We start from the raw sequence: 22927 nt of genomic DNA on the forward strand, positions 1-22927 counted from the left end.
TTTAATATGCCCCTTGAAATGTCGATATAGAAGAGAAGCAGATAAAGAAGATATTCTTCGCATCAGAAATCAATTGCATAATCAATTAATTACAATTGCAAACTAACATATTTGATCCTCCAGAAGCTACATGTCGTTTTAATAATCGTTATAAATCTTTGAAACAACATTTGAATTCGAAGCATACTGTTGAATCGAAGGTGGGGCATAATGTCCGTATAGTGACTGTTATGAGCAAATTCGTATATCAAAGAAATGGCTTTGTTTCTCTGGATTTTTACACTATATATAAAGACATTAGCAGTGCTAAAGATTAATTAATAAGCAGCAACCGACCATTACACGTTTCATACGGTACAAATGATTGTTTAGTGTAAGTAAAACCTTACATCGAAAAGCTGCCTAATGATATTTTCAGTTATTTCATATTTTCCAGCACACGACAACTGCTAAACTTTCATAGCAGAAAGATCTTACGAAAAGATAGTTTTGTTTAGGAAAGTCTTGAATACTTAAAAAAGGGCGTTTTGGCCAGCAGAGGCGCTTTTTAACAGTTTCCCCTATAAATTTCAGAAATTTATTCGCGCGCAACTTAATATGTTTCGGATTCTTAGTAGTATTCGCGCGCGACTTAGTATGTATCGGGGTTCAAGATGCTCGGATGCATGTTCTCGCTTCAAATATCACGAGGTCTCACACAAAAGTCGTGCAAACTAATGAATTGGAAGCGGGTTCTTAGTAGTTCAATAAAATTATTCATTAGACAACGTACGATAAAGTCTCCAAGGAATAAATTTGTTTTTGTTGATTCACTCTACGCTGACTCATGCTTCAAAACAAGCAATCTCACGGTTTACTCAACTTTCACAACAAACTCTCCTCTGCCAACCAGAGGTTTGACGAAAAATTTAAAATTGACTCGTTTACGATCAACTTCTTTTGCTTCATTCGTTTTGATGGTGCTATGATCCGACCATTACCGGCTTCATTATTGCTTTCAACAATCGACACCAATCGAGTGAGATAATATAGTATTAGGGTGAAGGTATTATTATGTCATTCTGTGTTATACTCGATTATTATATTCTAAAATGCAATTTTCTGTAGTTTTGGAAGTAACAAACACTCGATTAATTCAAATTGGCACGTATATGAAACAAATCGGAAAAATATAAAAAGGGATAAAAACCATTGTGCAATACGATTTGCTTTACCTGTGTAGAATTGAGAATCTTGGATATTATGTTCATGGCAATCACCTGCGAAATCAAAGGAATCGCTTGCAGTTATCACATAGTGCTCTGCAGCCAATTTGAATATTATGTTTCTCATGTGAGCATATGGATCCCAGATGGATAATTTAGCTGCTTGGGTTAACTCCGAATAATAGAAAAGTTGTTTTGATCAAAAGAATCTTATTTGGTATAATGGATCCAAGAGTCACCCTATCAATGGGATTAAAGAAATACACAAAGTTCAATTCTCAAAATCGCCATTAAAATTATCGTTTTATTTAAGTGTCAAATAAACAACCGACATCAAATATCTGCAGTAAAGGCGATGAGAGATTTAGTTTCATTTCTACCGTCGAAAGAGATTTAGTTTTTTTTCTTACCGTCGAATATTATCCATCGTTTTCGATGAATCATAACCGTGTTAGCATTCACAGGTTGTTTAATACAGACATTATGTCTACGATTCCTTGTTTCGGTGCTAAAGCAGAAGCTTTCGATGACTGTTTAACGTGATGTCAGCGAACAATGAATTTGCATTTATGAGATATTTACTATTCTGTCGTTTTATTACAATATTAAAATAAATTAGAATTGGAATGTGTGAAAATATGCATGAATTCTCACATTAACCATCCTGATTATCAAAGAATGATCCACAATCAAACGGATATGAAGATTTCAGCTTCTAAATCAATTATTGTGTCTACTGTCGCTTAAATTGTGTGTACTCATTGGAGTTCCATGGAATGTATGGGAAATGAGTTATGATTAAATTTTGAAAAAGGGCAGCTGCTAAATCATTTCTAAAACATCGGTAAAATCTACCGTGGATAAGAGGCTACCGGCAGTCAAAGTTCAAAAATTTTCTATTTGAAAAATTACCAAACACATTTGAGGACCGGAAATTTTATTTTACTGGAAAACTCTAGAAAAGACTCCAAATAATATGAGACTGAAATTTGACTAAATGTTGAAATCGGTTCTAAATTGAGAGGGGTAGAAAGAACGTTTTATCGAATAAGTCATTTGTACCATTACGTCTGCGAAATCGAAAGTGACAGCCATTTGATCTTCGAACGTGATCAATGATCCAATACACTGGAACCTCAATTTACGCGCAAAGTTGTTGTTTAAAATCTCGTGAAAAAGGATTTTTTAACAATTCCATTCGATTTTAGAATAAATAACATAAGAAGCTAAGTAACATACGTCTATACACAAAATCCAATACCAAACTATACCAAAATCCAAGAACTACTTAGAATATTGTCCTTAGAGACTACACTGTGCCACAGCAAGAACTACAACGGCTAATGTCTTTTTTTTTGCTGTTTATATTTTTAGAGCTACACATTGCTGATTTGAGTATTTCTAGCTGTTCCAGGTATGTTACCAATAGTCCAACAACTTCAGTGAGAACAGGTTCTGCGACGGTCAGTTATAAGCCGTCACTCGTTTATGCCTGAGACGTCAGAAACAATATTGCACTTGTGCAATATTATTCAAGGGTTGCATAAATAGTGCAAACTTTGCATATGTGCTAAATAGACAGGGTTTAAATTGAACTGCTAGGCGAGAGATGGGAGTTCAATTTGAACTGCTATAAGTACAAAACTGTTCAGGGCTCAAAAGCTACACGGGCAATCAACAGTTTATATATAATTTTCCAATGCTGTTCATAGTCTTGAGCCTACATACTGCTTATTTATTTATTTTGATCAGATCCAGGAATTATTTATACAAGAAATTTAGTGAAAGTAAGTCTTGAGTTATATACGAGTAATCCGCAATTTATGAATAGCCTGTCAATGAAGCTAGACACTGCCTACCAGTCTAGTTTGATCAGTTCCTGACATGTTCTTAGTCGTCTGAGAACTTCAGTGAAAACACGTCAGAAGATCTGCACGACTAATACTGTTCATAGTAATGGAACTACATATTTCTTACTTGTGTATTCTGATCTGTTTCAGGAATGTTTTCATTTCATCCAAGGACTTCAGTGAATCACGATTATAGAACTTATATTTCACAATATGTCGATAATCCACTTAGTTATGCTGATAGATCTTAAGGCCTGAACTCCTGGCAGTTTGTGGATAAACAAGCCCTTCCTCATAACTCATCACTATGATCCGATTAATTGAAAGTGGTACCACGAGTATGGACCACGAAAAAGAAACTCACTGTCATCGGTTACATTGGTAGACCTTAAGGCTTATATTCCAAGGAGGTTTTCGATTGAAAAGAACTTCCACAGATAGTATCAGAGTATGTCAATTTGCTGAATATAGTACTATGGTTGAAATCTGACACTTGAGTGGTTATTTTGTGTCGAGTAGTTAAATTTAACTAAAACTGCGGCCCATTTCAAAATTTGTCGGGCGGAAAGTTATTTGGGTTTATTTTCACTGGATATAATTTCAACTAAAGAAATAATGTTAGAATTTTCATTGCAAGATGTTTTTCAGTGTCGGAAAATAACCATCGATCTGTCAAAACTAACCATGCTCTCGAGTCTCGAGCAGTGTTATTTTTGACAACATCAAATCAATCGCTCGAGTTTCAGATTTTAATAAAAATTTAAAATCAACCGCGAAATGGTTCACAGCCTAAGTTTGCGTAAATCGAGATTTTTGGTGTAGTAGCTCTCAAACTAGCCCAGTTTGTTGAAATCGGATGAGTCATCTACGAGAAAGTCGAGTAGAGAGAAAAGTCTTTGTAAGATGTAACACACATAGACCCACACGTTTATTATATATTGTCCAAATTCACTTTTAAGTAGCACTGCAGCAACCGCAATAGGTGCGAGAGTATCGAGGATGCGAGGAAATGACAAGCGTTTGACGGCGTAGGCCAACATTTGGTGGATGAGTATAGACCACACGCCACACGTTGAAGTGTAAGGTAAAGAATTCAGTGGTATCCATCTTACGAACGAATGTGAGCAGATCGACAGGTGGAAACAGTACTACGTAGAGCGAAACACAAGATACAAAAAACGATTCAGGAATTAATCTGGGTGCACGCTCAGCCTATTATAGATTCCCAGCACTTGATCTATCAGAAAGAAACAATGCGCAATGACCAATTGCCAGGTGAGCTGCTCAAACATGGCTTGAGCACTGCACTGGATAAGTTTTAAGATTTGAGAAGAGACACTGCCGTATGTCCCATCTAAAATGATGATAAACGATATTGTTTCAACAACCACACAATCCCATTCAGTGGCGTACCGAGGAAATTTGGCTCCCGGGGCAAAATAAAAAATTTGCCGCCCCCATCGGTTTTTTTGTTTCTTTGACGACGTTGAGAAGATGATGGAAACATACATTTGACTACAAATCGAAGCTAGGCATATCGGATTGACTATAAATGCTTAAAAAAAATCTAGATAGGAAGATTTATTAATTATATTTTACTGTCAATGATGAACAATTCAATTCAACATAAGTTTACACCACGCAAGACTTGAATGCGGAACCAGATCTCCCGACATCCAGCCGTTTAGAGTTACATGAGTTTTTTTTTGTTTCAATTATAGAGGGTTTAACACCTTAAGATCATTCGCCTCTTCCTATTCCACCAATTCCTCTCTACCTAGTTTCCCCTTGGCTACTCGTAAGCGAGTTACTCTCCCTCTCTTGGGTATCGCACCTGGCACTCCATGAGTGTCATGCTACCCAGAATAGCAATGGAAGGGTACCTTCCGTCAGACCGTGTCGTTTGCATCGTTCTTGTGTTGACTCTATAGTGGTTTAAGCATTGAGGCTTGGTGAGGTTCGCCCAGAGATGGAGCCACCTGAGACCGTGTTGCCAAACAATAAACGACCTGTCAAAGTATGCATTTTCGTCGGGAATTTTGGTTGCATTCCGATAAATGTCAATCGTGTCTCACAACACTAGTTAATAAAACAGCTTAGCGGGAAATGAATCGATCTCTTTAGACCATGACTGTCCAGCAAGACAGAAGTGCGCGACGGAAACTAAAACTTATATCTAGTGGATGAAGAAAAATTTAACCCGCAAAAATTGTACAAATATCTTAGTATCAGTCTTTAGCTTGATAGGTTAAAAAAGTATAGTATGTAAAATTAAGAGTTAGTACGAGAAGTAAACGTGAAAAGTGGGCAAATGTGCTTATATCTAATAGTACGGTTAGTTGAAAATTTATTCTAATATTATCTAGGTTCTTGGAAAAAATTATATTCAGATTCGACAGTACTGAAAAAACACGGTGGAAGGAGTGATTTTAATTGTAAGAATCAATTACGGATATTAAAAGGTAAATTAATTTATGTATTGTACATAACCTAAAATTCGACATAAGGTGATTGAAAAAAGAATAATATAAATGACGTCACCGGTGCTAATGCTTGTGCAGGTTCGCTTGTCTGCGGACCTTTTTCTTTACGATCGGAACAAGTTCCGATCTTTCTTCACAGTTTATAGAACGGGTTATGGCGTGGTGTGAAGTTACTAAAGAAACGCCAGCGATCGACCGCCATAACAACTAACTAAGCGTCCATGGTCGATTAACGCCATTTTGGAGTGCGGCTAGTATCTAACGTAATTTGGCGCCATCTTATTAGCATCACGAAGTCGCCTAGAGAAAACACACATCGCAAGCCAGAATTGCTGGTGATGGGAGCGGGGAGTACCGAAGGGACCAAGTTAAACGAAATTCCAACGTCCCAACTCAACAAGCGGTTTGAGAGAAACGAAGGTAACTGTTTCCTGAAAGTCCTGCTAACAGGCCAACAAGCGACATGTGCAACCACAGACAAGCGGTTATACCAGGTATCATGGGACGTCAGTAGTAAGTAAGAAAAGATTTTAGGAATTTAGTTAGTAAGTCAAAAGTTGCATTTGGGCATTTAGAAGAGGATGAAATTAAAGCAGGTGATTATTGAACAATTTACACTGATTCTCGCTCTCGTTACGATTTCCCTAGCTGCAATGAGCCATACATAATTGCTCTTGCATGACGGTTACCTCGAATGGGTTTTGATTCAGTCCGCTTTTGAGCATCCCTAGTTGTGGAGTTGTTTTGCCGCAGTCCGGTGAAAACCCTGTTGGTCTAATGGACTAAGACCTCCCCCCGTTCCTGCTGAAAAAGGGTGGTACGAGGGTGGTGTAAGTATTCGATCTGCGTACGGTGTAAGCGACCCTTAGAGCATTCCCAGCGATTTCCTAAAACATAGGATCCAGCAATTTTAAATATAGTAGAGTTACACAGCACACCCTTTGAACGTGGCCAGATCCGTTATCGACCATTTCTGGAAAAGTTTCGAATGAGTGTGTATACACAGTGTAACGGTTTGTACTTTTGCACCGATCTGGTTCAAAAAATTGTCGCTCTTGTACATATTAATTAATAATAATAATAAATTATATTGAAGTAATATTTTGCATTAGGATAATGAGGAAAATAATCCTCGCGCTTGTATATACTTGGTAGAAAACCATAGAGGATCGAGGTCTTGGATAAGTCTCGAAATGGTTTGGGTCTTGACTACTGGTGATTGATCACGGCGGCTAATATCGCTGATGAATAATCTCAAATGAACAGCTCGAAGGCACGCTCAAGTGAGTAAATTACCGCCATGCCAAATTTTCGCGATTACCTGCAAAGTCCGCCGCAGTAAAGCGTCGGTTGAAGGTTTCTTGCGTAAGAAATCCGATAGACTCGCTCATTTCGTTTACGAAGCGGCTGGCATCCAGATATTCTGGAAGTGTAGTGTAACTCTTAGTAAAAACTAAAGTATTTTTATAGAAACTTTAAAGGTAACAGTGAGAGAAAATACAGTGAAGAGGTTAAGTGAGATATTAATAAGTTTTTTTTTAATTTTGCATTAATTCAGTTCCTTGAGACCGGAATCGGTCTGCATAGCGACTAATCGTGAGTGTATTCGAACTCCAGTGAACAAAGGTAACGTATAGACTAGCTTTTGGATTTATAAAGTAACTAAAGTAATTTCGCGTTGGACAGCAGCGCTCGTCCAACGGGCGGTTTATATTGGGCTGAGATTCTTGGACCGGCGGACTATCTATTCTCTACGCGTGACGGAGAATCCCCGAGGCTCGTGTGCAACGCCAAGGCCCGCCATTTTGGTAGTCAAACGGAGTGGTCGGTAAGTTCGCATATTTCGTAGCGAAATTCTCACAGCGGCCACCAATTACCGCTTGTGTATTCGAGAGCAGGCACTCGGGCTGTACGTTGTCAATTGCGTACCGAGTTGCCTGGTCTGAAGCGGAAGTTCATTCCGTTCTGCGGTGGTCAGCAGCGGAAGCTTAGCACGCGAAGACCATGCAGAGCACGTTGGCTTTCGTGTAAGACCTTCCCGGGAAAACGTGCGCCACTTGTGACGCAACGTCCGCTCTCGCAAAACAAAGAAAATCGGAAGCTTCCGTCCAGCCGCGCCACCTTCCGCATCTTTAATTCGGCCATATCGCACACGAGTCCTGTTACGAGTCGCCTTCCCGTGGGCGCGTCACTCGCCGCCATCGTTCCGGCAGCGTCACCAGTCGCCATTACGCCAGGCGGCATCTACAGTCATCACCATTGACCATCGCCCATCTTCGTCAGCAAAAAGCCTGCGCGCAGGTAAGCTAAGCTGTCCAATACGAATGAACGCAATGAGTCAATAAGAGAATTTGAATTTCCAATTATTGAGTGTTAATACATCCTTTCCGTTTCTTCCGTTACCTTAAATAAAGTCTCTCTTAATCTCCTCACAAGACTTGCGTTATGTTTTATTCGTAAGCTCTATACGTGTTGGCCCATGTTTACCAGATGAGCAGAGTGTTAAGTTGAAGGGTTTTGGCGAAGGCGAAGATTGTCGTTAACGTTCACATTAGCCGTTCGGGTCGTTCCCTGAGATTCTCAAACCAGAGTCGAGCAAGCAAACGACCGGTGACCTCCCGATTGCGGGAGTGGCTCATAAGTCACCGAGTTTTCCTGAATTTTGTGGCTCGAAGCACGAACGGTAACAACAGTAAAATTTATTTGCTTTTCTCAAATATCATTTGGCTGATTCAGCTCAACGGCTTAACTCAGGAAATACAGTTTGTGTACGTCCCGGGTTGGTGATTCAATGCATAGGGCACTGGTCTTACAAGCCAGTTGCGGTATGTTCGAGCCCCGACCTGGAAGGATACGTAGTGTCAGTAGGATCGTAGCACCAGCCACGCAACGGTTCTGTACATTATGAATCGGCTGCGAAATCTGTTGAAACAGAAGGTCAAATTCCTCTACAGGAATGTAATACCAAGGCTTTGCTTGTACTCAGCATTGTGCCGTACACACTTAAAACCATTTCTTGAGCTCGGCATAATAAAATGCCGAAACTGATCAGCAACACGTAAATTTGCTGATTGCTCAGTAATCAATACGCATGTTTCTGAACTTCGTTAAATGCATTCACTGATATTTCGGTAAAATGCTTCACTTTGCCGAAATTTGGCATAATTGCTTGCTGAATTTATCAGTAAACAACAGATATGCCGACATCAGCAGAGACGTTTGCCGAGATTTCGGAATATGCTCTAGCTGTTGCCGAGATTCAGCACGACAGCTGTCATTTATTGCCACGTTACATTTTCGCTACGCATTGTGCGATTATTTTCTGATGAAATTCTCGAGTGAAAAAATGGCTAATCTTCGAAGAAGCGTGGAACCACTTACAAGAAAAATATTGAATAAATATAGTGACATGTTTCGCTTTATAAAAAACGACTTTATCAGAGCACTCGCGATTATAAGGGAAAAGCACCCAACACGGGGCTCAAAGCGTCCTCGAGACAAAACTTTGGAGGATAAGCGAAAAATAACCCCATGCATGGAATAATGCAATAGATCAAAGTAAGTAACAATACCGTATATGCATCATTAAATATTGAACATTTAGCCAAAAATCAATATATATTTTTATTTTCATATTTCCAGCTCGACTCAAGGTGGTCGCATCTGGAAACGCCGCTTTTTTTATGCTACATGTTTTCAGGTAGAGGCTTTCAGCACAACTGGCAACAAATTTGTAAGCCTCCTTTAAGTGTTAATAAAATGAATTTTTGATCCTGAATGGCGTGTTTATAATGTTGAGAAATTACAAACAAAATTAATTGACTAGATTTTTAATTACTGATGATTCGGTAATTTATTTTTTTCATTTTTTCGTTTTATTGGATTGCCGAATATTCAGTGAACGTTTCACTGAGCAAACAGTAAATCTTATGCTGACGATTTCGGCAATATTTGACGTTTGTCAAATTTTAAGGTGCCGAGACGCTCAGTAATTTTATTTTTGCCGAGATGATTGCTGATTACTCGGCTGTGCGAATCTCGGCATTTTTTTGCCGAGACTCAGCTAAAAAATTTAAGTGTGTATGGTATTTTAACAAAGACCAGCATGGCCATGAGAATTTGAGACTACTCGATCTATAGAAAAAACTATATACATGCATTCATCCATGTGTGCGTAGCTTGCTTTCAAATGATATCGATATAAATTTGCGAAATAATAATTGAATGTATAAAAGGGAATGAATTTATAAATGAGTTTCCACAGAAAATTTATAAACGTTGATTAAATGAACATAAGTCATGAAATGAGAAGGCTGAAGATTAAAGAAAATGTTTTGATCCACCTAGTGGCGTGATGATTTCTTTCGTCAAAATAGTTTGGATCTTAAATTAGAAGATTTTTCTAGTTTTTTGAAGCATAGGTCCAAATGAAATTTCAAACACACTTCTCTCTGTAGTTCCGGAATTGTTAGTGAAAATAGGTTGAGCCATATCTTGACACTTCAAACACACATTACACTGTTATTCCGGAACCGGGAATCAGGTTCGGACAAAATTCTGAAATTTTGTAAACAACCGTTAGACCTTTAATTTGAATTTAGTTTAAGAAAATCGGTTAAGCCATTTCGGAGAAAAGTGAGTGAGTTCCGTTTTGGAAGTTTTTGGATTGACCACTATATCCGGTACTTTCTGAACCGGATTTCAGGGACCGGTGTGTAATTGTCAACTTGTTAGACTTGTTGAAATAATTTATTAATTATTTTTGAAAAAGTAGCTCATCTTTACACATTCTTCCATTGAAGCAAATTATTGATTTTGCAGTATTTTTCACTCGTCACTCTGTAAATCCGGAACCGGAAATCCAATTGTGACTTTCATTTGAATATATGTTTGTTGAAATCTATTCAGCCATCTCGAAGAACGTGAGTGCGTATTTTGTCCAAATTTTCGCACTTTTTTTATTGTTATTGTGGAACCGGAAGTCGGATATACGGGATTCAAAACATTTCTATCAGGCAAGAGTGGCTTTCATTTGAGCCTAAGTTCGTTAAACTCGGATCAACCATCTCAGAGAAAAGTGAGTGCATTTTTGTCATATACGTGTTTGTATGTGACAAAAATATGCAATCACTTTTCTACACAGACATTTGTTCAGTTCGTCGAGTTAAATATAATAGAATGTGATATAATAGAATGTGACACACGGCCCTCCGGGCCTCGGTTCAAAATTCGGTTTTCAGATTATTTAATCATTTTTTATAAATTTTCCAGATCAAAATACAAATCGCTGGAAATGAAAAGTTTACTACTCTGAATGGCTCTGCATGGTGTTATTATCATGGTTGTTCCATAATATCTACTAAAAACAATTTTGTATTTCGTCTTATGTCGTTTTTGTTTTTAGCGCTGCACCGGCTAAGTGTAGCCCTGACTATATACGCTCTAATTCGTGTGTAATCTTGGCATTCTTTTCTGCTCTACATCGGTGTAGTGCCACCATTAAAAACGAAAACGCTATTAGACTCTACATAACAGTTTATGTTGAAATATGTTGGCACCTAGCAGCTCTACATAAACCTTAGACGTAAAGTTATTGATATTTGAAATTCTCTAATATAGTTTGCACCGAAGTGCAAAATCTTTCCTGAAGTCATCAAGTAATAATAGAAGATCAGTTGTTTCAATTTTTTTTTATTTTTGTTCTCTCATAGTCTGCGTAATATTCATTTCGTAACAATGTATGTCACATTTTGATTTAATAAGCCATTCCTGTTTATTATCTTATCATGTATGTGTGGTTACATTTGCTTGAAATTCAACGTGGACATTCTATTGCAGCGTTAGGGTGCCATCTGCGTCCGAAATTCTTTTTTTCAGTACCACATTTTGGTTCTTAGTGAAATATAGTCTCAGTAATTTATGTTTTCTTTTGCGTTTGCTAAAATTTGGATGTGAGTGTAGCATTGTAGGTTCTGGTTTGGTTTAAATATATTTGATGCATTACATTTCTGTGTTTTTTTTCTTTATTCATATATACTTACAAAATATCCTCTTCATACTTTTGCCGTACGTTAGGGGTTCCCTTCAATAATTTAGGCTACAAAATACATATGCCGTATGTATAAATATATAGTAGATATGTATCCGTTTCTATAGTCTCTGATATGTTGTGGGTACAAACATTGTTTCTTGATACTTTGAGTTAATATATTAGTCTATATATCCTTAACTCGATGTGACATATATAGAAGTGCCAACTAAAGATCACTTCTTTTGGATCTCCTACAAAAACTGCTAGTACACGTGGCTGTTGCTACAATCTTTCCTTGTTTCTTACATGTGACACTTTCCGATGTCAGCACAACCGATGGTTGGCACACCTCATATTATTTATGGTGAAATGTTGCATCAAGCATCGGGAGCTTTCGAACCGAGTGAAGCTTTATTTCGTGTGAAGAGACAATTCACCACGAAATACCGTATACACTCAAGCGTCATAAACTGCTTATCCACACTGTCGCGATTGATCTGTTCACTGAAACGCTTCGAGTTGGTTAAGCGTTTCAGAAATATTTCAATCACGAAGAGGTACTTTCTAATAGGCCACACAAAGTGTGTGTGCATTGCTGGCCGCTGTGAGGGCGATATGGTGCAATGTGTATAGGGTTTGCTTCCGAAATGATGCCCCAATATATGCTAGTGATAGGATATCTATGAGCGCTCACTGCAAACCATTACAAAAAGCCTGCAGTATTTCCACCACACCACAAAAATATATGTTTGGAATCAGAATTTGTAGTCATAAATAATGTTACATTACTGGAACGTCATTGAATTTTCCGAGTTAGAAACAAGGTTTATTTATAGCACATACATTGCCTTTGGCATTTGTCATTGGTCTATATTGGACCGAGATCAGTAATTCAGTCTTGATTTTACCAATATCGAAAAAGCGTGAACAAAAAATCCACTTAGCAGTCATATAACCAGATATTATTAATATCAATACAATACTATTTTTTCGAAAAATGCACCATAGTCGCCCGGTCTGCTACGATGATGTTGATAAGCTACAGTTACACTTTATACTTTGAACACATATTATTTGCACGTTACATGTGTCATAGCATCCTACGTTCGTTTGTAAATGAAGAAAGCATGCACTTTTCCACTGAAATTAATCGACTTATTTAGCATAGATATAACTGAAATATATTATTTTTAATTCTGATCGAGATAAGATCGTTTTAAAATTAGACTGAACAGAAAAATCGCTTTTTGGCATTTTGCAAAAACTTGCACCTGACGTTTATAATTCTATTTGTATTATTTTTATTATTCTAATTTCATAAATATTATCATGCATTTTAATTTTCTATAGGGATAGCCTACAAAGTATTTGTAAAAGTCATCATAAGCATCATTTTTATGTGTTAATTTCATATTCTAACATTTGAAACTAGTTTCTGTCAATATCCTAGCGTCTTCACTCGTTTTGTAAAAACATTTTATGCATTTCCAATTTTCCGAGAATAAAGCACATTAACAGGCTTATTGATCTACGTGTATGTTTTTTTTTCCTTAAAACCTTATTTCCCGATAACTGCTTAATCTGTTTTCAGTGTCTGACACACATTGTGATTATATTTGTTTCCATGTACGGTGCTATGTTTGATCTTTAAGCGAACTGTGTCGTTTGCTTTTTCATTTCCAATATAAGAAAGAATGATTCCGATCCTGAATAGGATTACTGTAATACCTTGTAATATTTGGTAATCCCTATAAGGGTTTATAATTTTCAGAATGATAATGTATTTCGTTTATATTTATTAATTTAGAGTGGGTGACATTCATATTAATAAGATCAATTTTCTTGTTTTATTAACGCCGTAATGTTATTTCATATGACGTTGGAATTATAGCTATATAGGTAGCTAGTGAAAGAGTCTTCTATAAAGCATCGTACTATGTTTGTTAAAATATCAGCTCTAAAAGTGTGGATGTGTGTTCCTATGCACTATTTATTGTTAGTGTGATTTAGTACTCTACTACATAGAATTGACATTAGTTTTCTGTGTTTACTTTTCTACACTTGTTTTTTCTGAAACTGTTTCATTGTGTCATTAAACGATTTTCTTCACAGGGAGCTACCAACGAGCATATTTTCACTCACTGCATGCATAATTCCGTGAATTTTCCGAAGCTACATATACAAACCTCGCATCTCTAGCGTCTTTAATATTTATGATCTGTCTAAAGGATAATTGTGTTGATTTTGAAGCAAACATAATAGAATTCATCACATCGTGTTTGATAAACATAACGCCCACTCTAGTTAAGCACCTGTTTGTCTATTTCACGTGTTTTTCTTTTACCTAGAATAGTAGTAGCAAGCTCTATACTGCCTTTCTACGCATAACTGTCCCATATCCTATGCGATGTTTTAAACGGTATATATATATATATATATATATATATATATATATATATATATATATATATATATATATATATATATATATATATATATATATATATATATATATATATATATATATATATATATATATATATATATATATATATATATATATATATATATATATGGGACAATTATACTTGGAATCTCAGTTCAAATCTGATTATTGTATGAAAATTAACCTTTCAAGTCGAGTAACGGTTCGTAATGTACCATAGAAGAACACAAAACTATTCTCGTAAACTTACTGTTTTATATATTGACACTTAATCGATGATTCCAATCAACTTAATTATATGTAACATGGACAAATGCGCAATCAATTCCTTCACAAGCAATTCTATTCCACTTCGTGCATTTACAACAATTGGATCTAAAACTAATTTCTCATACATTTTACACTGTCTACAGCCTACACATTTTCGATTTGCTAGCAGAAGTATAGCAAAATAAACAATTTATACCATTGGCATATATTCTATCAATTTTCAATTGTTTGCACAGTGCTCGTTACTACACCGAATATAGTTTCTAAGAAACCGTACTAATTGGTAACAAAATTGGCTTCATGACCTAGTTGAAAATTATTTTAACAACAATAAAATATAAGTGGATAAATTACTTTTATATTCATCTTAGTCCCAGGAATAGTTTTCAACGTCGTATTTTAATACAGTGAAAAAGATTTCACTTAATCAGCTCGTATGAAAAACATTACTAGGAATCTTTCATTACGTCCTAATACTTGTTGTTGATACTTAATGACGGTAACGATAATTTAAAAAATTGAACATTTTCAACGGCTGAATGGCACAATCTCCGAGCCTATTTTGATGAAAACTGTAGAAATATCAAAAGTACCCTTAATAATCAATTAAATGTTTTTGGAACATTAAAAATTTATTTTCCAAGAGGGATCATGATTATTTTCAGTGAGTTTGACACCTCTAATCCCTTCGTATTTGTATTGTAACATCAACCCTAATTTTGAGTTTATTCCATTCAAAAAATGCTGAAAACCCTGCTTTGCTCAGCGAAATCAATACCAACGTCCGACCCCGGGCACTTCGCAACAGTGCATTTCTTCGACTTCCTTTACGACGAACTAACTACGGTGCTAACAATGCTATTATTGGCTTGCAGAGATCATTCAACCCCGTTTCATCAGGATTTGACTTCAATTTATCACGCAGTAGGATACTTGGAATTTTTTTTATATATTACTAGAAATTATCATTAGGACCATATTGTGTCTGTTGATAATACCTAAATAAATAAATAAATGATGTCATCTGGATAGTACAGAAGTATCAGTTGTGCATTCACATTATTCTACGTATCAATAGCATACTACCCAGCCACTGTAGATGAATATAGAAGTAATTATCATATAATTTAGAATCTAATCAGTTTAAATAGCTCACTTGAAACCAAATACGATTTCCTTCCAATAAGAAAGTTAAGTGACTTATTTTAGAAATTTAGTCTCGAACTTTAGTGGAAATGAAAATTAACTAAAACGTTTACTGGAATGTGAAATCAACATTGATAATCATCTTCTAGCCGTGATTTATACTGAAAGCATTCGTGCTATGATTATCTATTTAGCTTCTACCCATCGAACTGTTCGCACATTCACACACGTTTGAGTTTGCGTTTGCTTCACTCTCGTAGTTCTACTTTGTTGTATTATCAGACCAGCTGATCATCTAGGTAACTGCACTAGATTTCTAATATTAATCTTTATGTAAAGTTTACTGGTGATGCACTATTGAGTTTATCTTGTATTCAAAATATAGATGTATCAAAAAACATTTCATTCAAGGATATGTGATAAGTGTGTTCATTAATTGTTTGTCATGCTGTATACAATGTGCTTATAAAATGCATTTTCTTTAAATATGCTAGATAAATGAATAGAAAACTGCTATCAAGTGCAAAGGCTCGGCTTGTCTACTATTCGTTTACATGACTATGTTTTATTTCAATCGTTACATTTATGTTAGAACTCATCTTCGGAAGAAGAGCATTCCTACATAAATGGGAGTGAGTTGGATTAAGCGTTTGAGTTATGACGTTGGATCTATATGCTATATCTAATATATTCTATCGTTCCTCTCTATGACTCTTTTCCTTCATTTTGATACTTCTACAGGTGACCTAGACGATTTAATATTGTTTTCTTCAGAACAGCTATATTTTATTGTAATAGATATTTCGACATGATTTGTTTACATGCTACTGTGTTTGGTTACATTTCCCACTAAGCTATTTTGAACATAATATTAGAAAAATAGTTAGGCTACTGTCAACTTAATCTAATGTTCATCGTATGTCCAATGAATGGGCTCATAAAAATTCAATCTGGGATTGCCAAAAACGAAAACAACATTTTTATGTTTTGTTCCCAAATTCTGTAGATCTGTCAAGATATAGAGGGCAAGCCTTTCTCATGTGATATTTTCATATCAATTCGATCACAATTATAAAATTCCTTCTTGACTTCAAGTTTTTACTTATTTATTACATTTCCTATTCCTATTGAATACACCAGACATTTTTTCCTTTATACTTGAACCTCTGTGTATTTGATATGTATGTTTGTGTATTTTAATAAAATTTGAAATTGAAAATATTAATAAAGTATTCAAAACCGTACTATTACAAAAATAATTAACTTGCCAAAACTAATGAACTCTTTCAGACCGTCGAGTACAAAGCCACCATAGAAGGTTAGAATTCGCAATTAGGAATGTTACTCTTCACCGAACCGGATGAATAATCATGAGCCATACTTTTCGGTATATACGCTAGTACATTGAGCGTATATCGTTTTAAAACAAGATATTATCTCATAGTACGAATTGAACGATTGTTCACTTTGGTGATAGTAAACAGAACTGCTTCACAATTTTCAAAAATCGTGTCATTAGATGATCTGATTTCCTTGAATAATTGAGAGATTGAATTCAAAAATTATTGTGTCGTACTTGACATTTTAAAAACCAAATCGTTTCGGTGAACTGAGACTCATATCGTAGCCCATTGGAGTCTGTACAATCATTACGTAAGTTTGACTCATTTCCAATCATATAATGTTTTACAAATTTTCTATTCAGCCTCAAACTGTAGACCTTTAAAACAGTTTCAATAAGACCAAAAAACAACCTCTCATACAATATTTTCATAACCCGCTACTCACCTTTGTATTACGTAATTAACATACAGTCTCAATATATAATTTATTCGGGCGGTACGTTTTTGAATGTAAGTAATCCTAAAGATCTTAAGTAGCAAGTCTAGAGAATTCGCATACTCCGATTTGAATGAAAGTTGACACACGCCAAAATTCGAGCAATTTATGATTTCATTAAACTGTGCTATTTAAATAAATATACACACATAAGAACAGATATGTTTTATATAAAATATCGAATCACCTACACACAGAGAAATTTATATTAAGTTCAATTATATTGTGCTCAAAATATATTTTATTCCGAATCAGCGCCTAATTTTATTTCAGCTTGATTCAAAACTATTTTATATTTACTTCTAAGCGAACAATTTGCGCGCAGAAATAAATAAGATTAATATTAATTTGAATCAGAATCTAATTTTATTTTACTTTGAAACAACTAAATTTGATATTCTATTAAGAGCAAAGGAGTTCTATTCAACAATCAGACTTCAATGAAAGTTTTTTTTATATTTGAAACGAATTTTTCGTCGATCAATTAATGCATTTTTTTGTTTTGAAAAAATAAGCGAATCACTTTTATAAAAAGTATCCACTTTTGATTTATCAGATTGAAAACTCAATTTAATGCTTTTCGAAATTTTTATAGTGCTAGCAGTTGAAAGCAGGCAACTGTATTAATAGTTATTTTCACTGACGCGTTCATGTTTTCCATTTGAATAATGTAACAAAATGATCGTTGCACGAAAATTTAGATCCTTTCATCCTTTTTACTTGAACTAAGGATAGAAAATTTCATTATGCATCCATGAATTTGAAACTAGAACTCCGTAGGCTTGATTCAGATAAATATTTGAAAATCAAAGTCATGTTTTATTAAATTATTCATCCAAGCCTTAATAAATGTAAATTAAAAAGTCAAAATTGTTTATTTGCAGAATATCCTCTTACTTTGACTAAGATATTTGATTAAAAAGTGTTTATTTGATTTGAAATAATTTAAAATTTGAAATAGTGTCACAATATGTACGAAACAAATATATCTAATGTAATGCAAAAGACATTCACACAAAAAAAATATTAAATTTGAACTATATTTTAATCTGATACGCATTGTCTCGTTTGTATTCAAAGATATTTGATTTTAATTTGAAATCAAAGATTTTTATATTTGACTAAATCGAATTTTTTTATAGACTCAAAGCAAAAGTAAAGTCCTGTAGTAAAGTTAAATTTCTTTTGTGAAATTTAGCCTTCCTGTTTTCACAGTCTTCGCAGCCGATTCTTAGCGTACAAAATCATTATCTGTCTGGTACTACGATCCTGTGCCCCAGGCTATTTAAATACTCAATATATTCGATATTAAGATATCCTATTTCCCTGCGTCTATAATTTGCTAAAATTATACGATTCAACAAAAATCTTAGTACTTAGAATTGCAGGACTGATAACGGGACCGGATACTTCCAGGAAAAGAGATACTATAAGCAGATTTATTGTTTTTGAGTTAAAAATTACATTCTGATGTTAAAATAGTTATTCTTTGACTTCCAGCCGATACTGGTCAATTACCGAAAATCTCTTTAGTCGCTTCACAGTTATCAAAAGAGAAAGTAAGCTTTCACTTTTTTATACGACCATTTGAACCGAGAATTGATTACCTATCAATTCTTACTGGACTCGATTTTTGTACAAGTACAGTTTTCAGGTTATAACAAAGAAAGTCACTTGAAGAAAATGCATGTGAAAAATTATTGGTTTGTCATACTGAATACGTGTACAAAGTTTCATTAAAATCGAAGATTGGCGATCCAGATTTTGCTACATCTACAACTGTTAGTCTGTTTCCACACACGTGTACACTGCGAATTTCCTAATATCCGCGCAATCGAATCCGCTCAGCAAAAAATATCGAAAACAATCTGTTTTGAAAGTGTTTGTTCAATTTAAAAATAGATATTATAACCTCATTTAATGATTGGTTGTGTGTTTTTAATGACTCAGTTTGAAAATTACATTCCGAAGCCTTGTATTTTGAATCACCGATCCGACCGGGCTTCCTATGAACCTTTACTTCGCTCAAATTAAAAAAAAAATGCGCTTATTTCAAAATTCCAATTTCATTAAAGTGTTCCAATATAAATTCAAAAAAAATTGTTGTCAGATCAGTAAATATTAATTGTGTGGAGTGATAAAAACACACTTTTTCACACACCTTTATCACTTAATCTCAGGAAAATAATTACTGAGACTTGTGCCGCCGAGAACTCGGTAATCATCTCGGCAAAAGATAAAATTGCAGAGTCTCGGTTATCTTCTTTAGCCGAATCTCGGCAAAACTAACAAATATTTCGAAATTTCGGCAAACGCATTTGCTGATTTCGGGATAATTGTTAATCATCGATGAGTTCAGCACAAGATTTCGCAAAACCTCGGCTAAAAGATGCATTTTGCATCAAAATCAGTAAAACTACTAAACGAATCTCAGAAAACATGATATTCATTACTGAGCAATCAGAAAAATTGTGTGCTGCCAATCCGTCTCGGCATTTTACTTTACCGAGTTCGAGAATTGGTTTCATGTGTATACGTTTTACCGCAACACAAATCGGCCAAACGCCACTTTCTCAAAAAAGAAAGAAAATAGATACAACCTTCCTGAATTATACTTCTTTCGTTTAATTTTAAAACAATTTCAATATTCGATAACATTAGGTTTCACGTATGAAAACGCATTGACGTTCTCCTGAGTTGTGATATTCATTGCCTAAAGTATTTTACGTAAGCGATTACCTCTATAATAATATATAAGAGATAGAATTAAGCCAGTTTAGTCATATAAAATCAGCCGCAGCAAAAAATCCATTTTTCTGTTTTTCTATTGTTTTCAAAAAACTGCCCAATATTTGTTTGTCTTAGAATCATCCCTTACGATGGGGAAGTCCACATATAACATTCCGATGCGAATCTTAACTTCTATTTCAACAGACTCGGTTATGGTAATAAGATATAGTGGCGTTTATGAGAACATTTGTAATTAAAAACCTACCAAATAAAACATTTCCTCCCATGCCCTTTGTTTCACACCTGAATAATTCCTGTAATTGGATTTCACAATTGGACATTTCTGACTTCACAGCTTAGCTAGAAAATAAATTGCTGTATTGGCAATGAAAATATTAGATGTAATAACGTAATTGTATTTCATAGTTTACGTGAAAGCAAATTTAATTGTGATGTCGATTTCTGTTTTCATTATATGAATTATTACACATTAACAACTTTGTTATATGAACCATCTACGAGGTTCGATGTACTGATTATGATTTTCAAAGTTACTCAGCTTATCTAAATCCTGCCAACATTATCATAAGTTTTGCTTTTGAAATTGTGCACAACTAACAACAAATGCACTTTGATATAAATTGCCCCTCTACGAAGAGCTTTAAATATATTCTTGCTTCGTATATAAATTTGAACAAGTTTCTATTCATTTTCATATGCTTGTGGAAGGACAGTGAAATTAGTTTGTGATCTTTGTCTCACCAAGTATTATGTATAAAATCGGTATATATAAAAAGGGGAGGGTGGGTTACGGCGTTAAAAAGTGTACTTTTTATAGTTTCGTTTCGATAATACTAAAAATTCAAAATGTTTGTCTAATTTCACGACACACAAAAAAGCGTGCAGTCATTTGTTTTTTTTTTTATATACTCTTTGCTATCGTTTATTGATATATATATTTTGCTTGTATTTGGATATGCATTAGTTCACATTATTTTCACCATGAAAGGTTTCAAGGAGTGCACTTTTTTATATGTTGAAAAACAAAAATTATAAAATTACAAGACTAGTCTTTCGCTAATACTTTGTTTCCTAATCAAAAATTTCGAGCTATTCTATGTGGCGAACTCATGGATTGCACTCTTGCAAAAATAAAGTTTTATAACTTCAGTCAGGAGATATGAGTTAATAACTTTAATCAGGTTAGTACCAAATCACTTTGGTATATGTTTATATCACTATATACTAGATTGTAAACCGTCAATATGTGCATCAATACTTACGTTTGCATTTTCATTTTCCCCTAGTTTCATATTTTTTAAACATTTAAAACATCGAAACAGTTACTTTTACTATTTTGCTGGTATTTTATAAATAAACTGAGGCCGACTCAGAACGACTTTATTAATAAACAAACCATATTTTTGTAAAAAATATAATCCACGTGAAGCATTCAAATCAACTGCACATCTAACAAGTATTTTTCTATACATTCAGTTTCGTTTTGAGATTATGTCTGGTGGTACTGAACTTTGTTCGAGGTGTTCCAACTGAGTCATCTAGCAGCGTGCAAAGTGTTGTATCAACATCAAATAGTTTGTAAGAAGCGCCCGCGCCTCACCAGTTATGTTTCCATTTTCTACCACAATGCATTATGAAATCTCTCTACACCTCCAGTGTTTACAATTCACCATTTGCTTAATAATGAATCAATATCATTACCTTGCTTTAGTTTTTTCTTTTAGGTCGACGCTTGCCCGGGTATTCAAGTTATTCGTGAACGTTGTGTGCTCACTAATTCTAAACTTTAAAATTAGTGAGAAATGGTCACGTGTAAAGCTCTGCATTCTCCTGGATAAAATAGAAAACTCTGCAGCATCGGAGGAGTCTGTCGGTGGATGTGTTTAGAATAATCTTAACATTATAATGACTGCAAGCATCGCTAGTATTTTGATATCCAGGTAAAGCATAGTTGATGATGAAGTTTGTTCGAGCAAGTTGCATGAGGTCTTCGGTGGAACTGCAATAGAATAGAACAATTACTTTCCTTCTTTCCTTTCAATTGGGTTGTAATTGTAACAATGGATACAGTTGTTTCAAAATTCACTTGTTCAACTGTTCATCATAAATATTTTTCTAGCAATAGAAAGTAAAACTACCTAAGACACAAAATGCTTTGAATCGAAAATGTTTTTTTTAGAAAATCTCGTTAGTTTAAAAATAATTATACGATTTTTAAGGCTCCAGTAGATGAAAAATTGTCATAGCTGGTAGCTTTTCATAAAACTGAACGAAAAAAAAACACATAACACAATTGATTCTTTGAAAAAATATATACTATGAATATGTATGATGTGTACAACTTGGCTTTTTTTGTTCTTTGAGACTTATAAAATTAAATGATTAAAAATTCATTCAAAATACTAGTAGTATCTAGCTACCATTTTATTTATTTTTATTTTATTTTTTTGTAAAATATCGTTTATTTCGCTTAGGATAACTATTTACAACTCATCTTTGATCAAACTCATAATTTTCATTCTTCTAGATTCAAAACGAACTCTAGCTCTGTTAGGTCGATATCATTCATTTGGTTTAGAATGAAGTTGACGTATTTTGTAACTAATTTAAATATTTCGTATTTCATTGTGGTTTCCGTGTTATTTTGTGTAGGCCGCAGCAGATCAGTGAAAGTTAACCTTCGCCAGCCACCCAGGATTGTAGTTATTCTTCGCTGCAGATATGACCAAGCTGCAGTCACACGTGGACACTCACAGAATTTGTGTGTAAGCGTTTCGATGCTTCCTGTACAGTGCAGACAGTTTGGGTTATCCGCTCTTCCGATCACATGCAAGAGTTTGCGATGCGCTGTTTTCCCATTTACCAAGAGATACAGATCGCTGCGTTGGTTCGACGATAGTTGTCTC

The 22927-nt window shown here is 34.8% G+C and overlaps 1 protein-coding gene across 1 annotated transcript in view; it reads right to left on the reverse strand.

Moving 5' to 3' along the window:
- Positions 1 to 14145: 14145 nt before the first annotated feature.
- LOC131425147 (acetylcholinesterase) overlaps positions 14146 to 22927 on the reverse strand; it is a 57283-nt gene continuing 48501 nt past the window's right edge. Inside the window, exon 11 of the mRNA XM_058586771.1 lies at positions 14146 to 22020. Within this exon, the coding sequence (XP_058442754.1) occupies positions 21905 to 22020 (116 nt within the window). The 3' untranslated portion in view covers positions 14146 to 21904. The remainder of the gene's footprint in view (positions 22021 to 22927) is intronic.

This window comes from Malaya genurostris, chromosome 1, assembly GCF_030247185.1.
Source record: "Malaya genurostris strain Urasoe2022 chromosome 1, Malgen_1.1, whole genome shotgun sequence".
Lineage (NCBI taxonomy): Eukaryota > Metazoa > Arthropoda > Insecta > Diptera > Culicidae > Malaya > Malaya genurostris.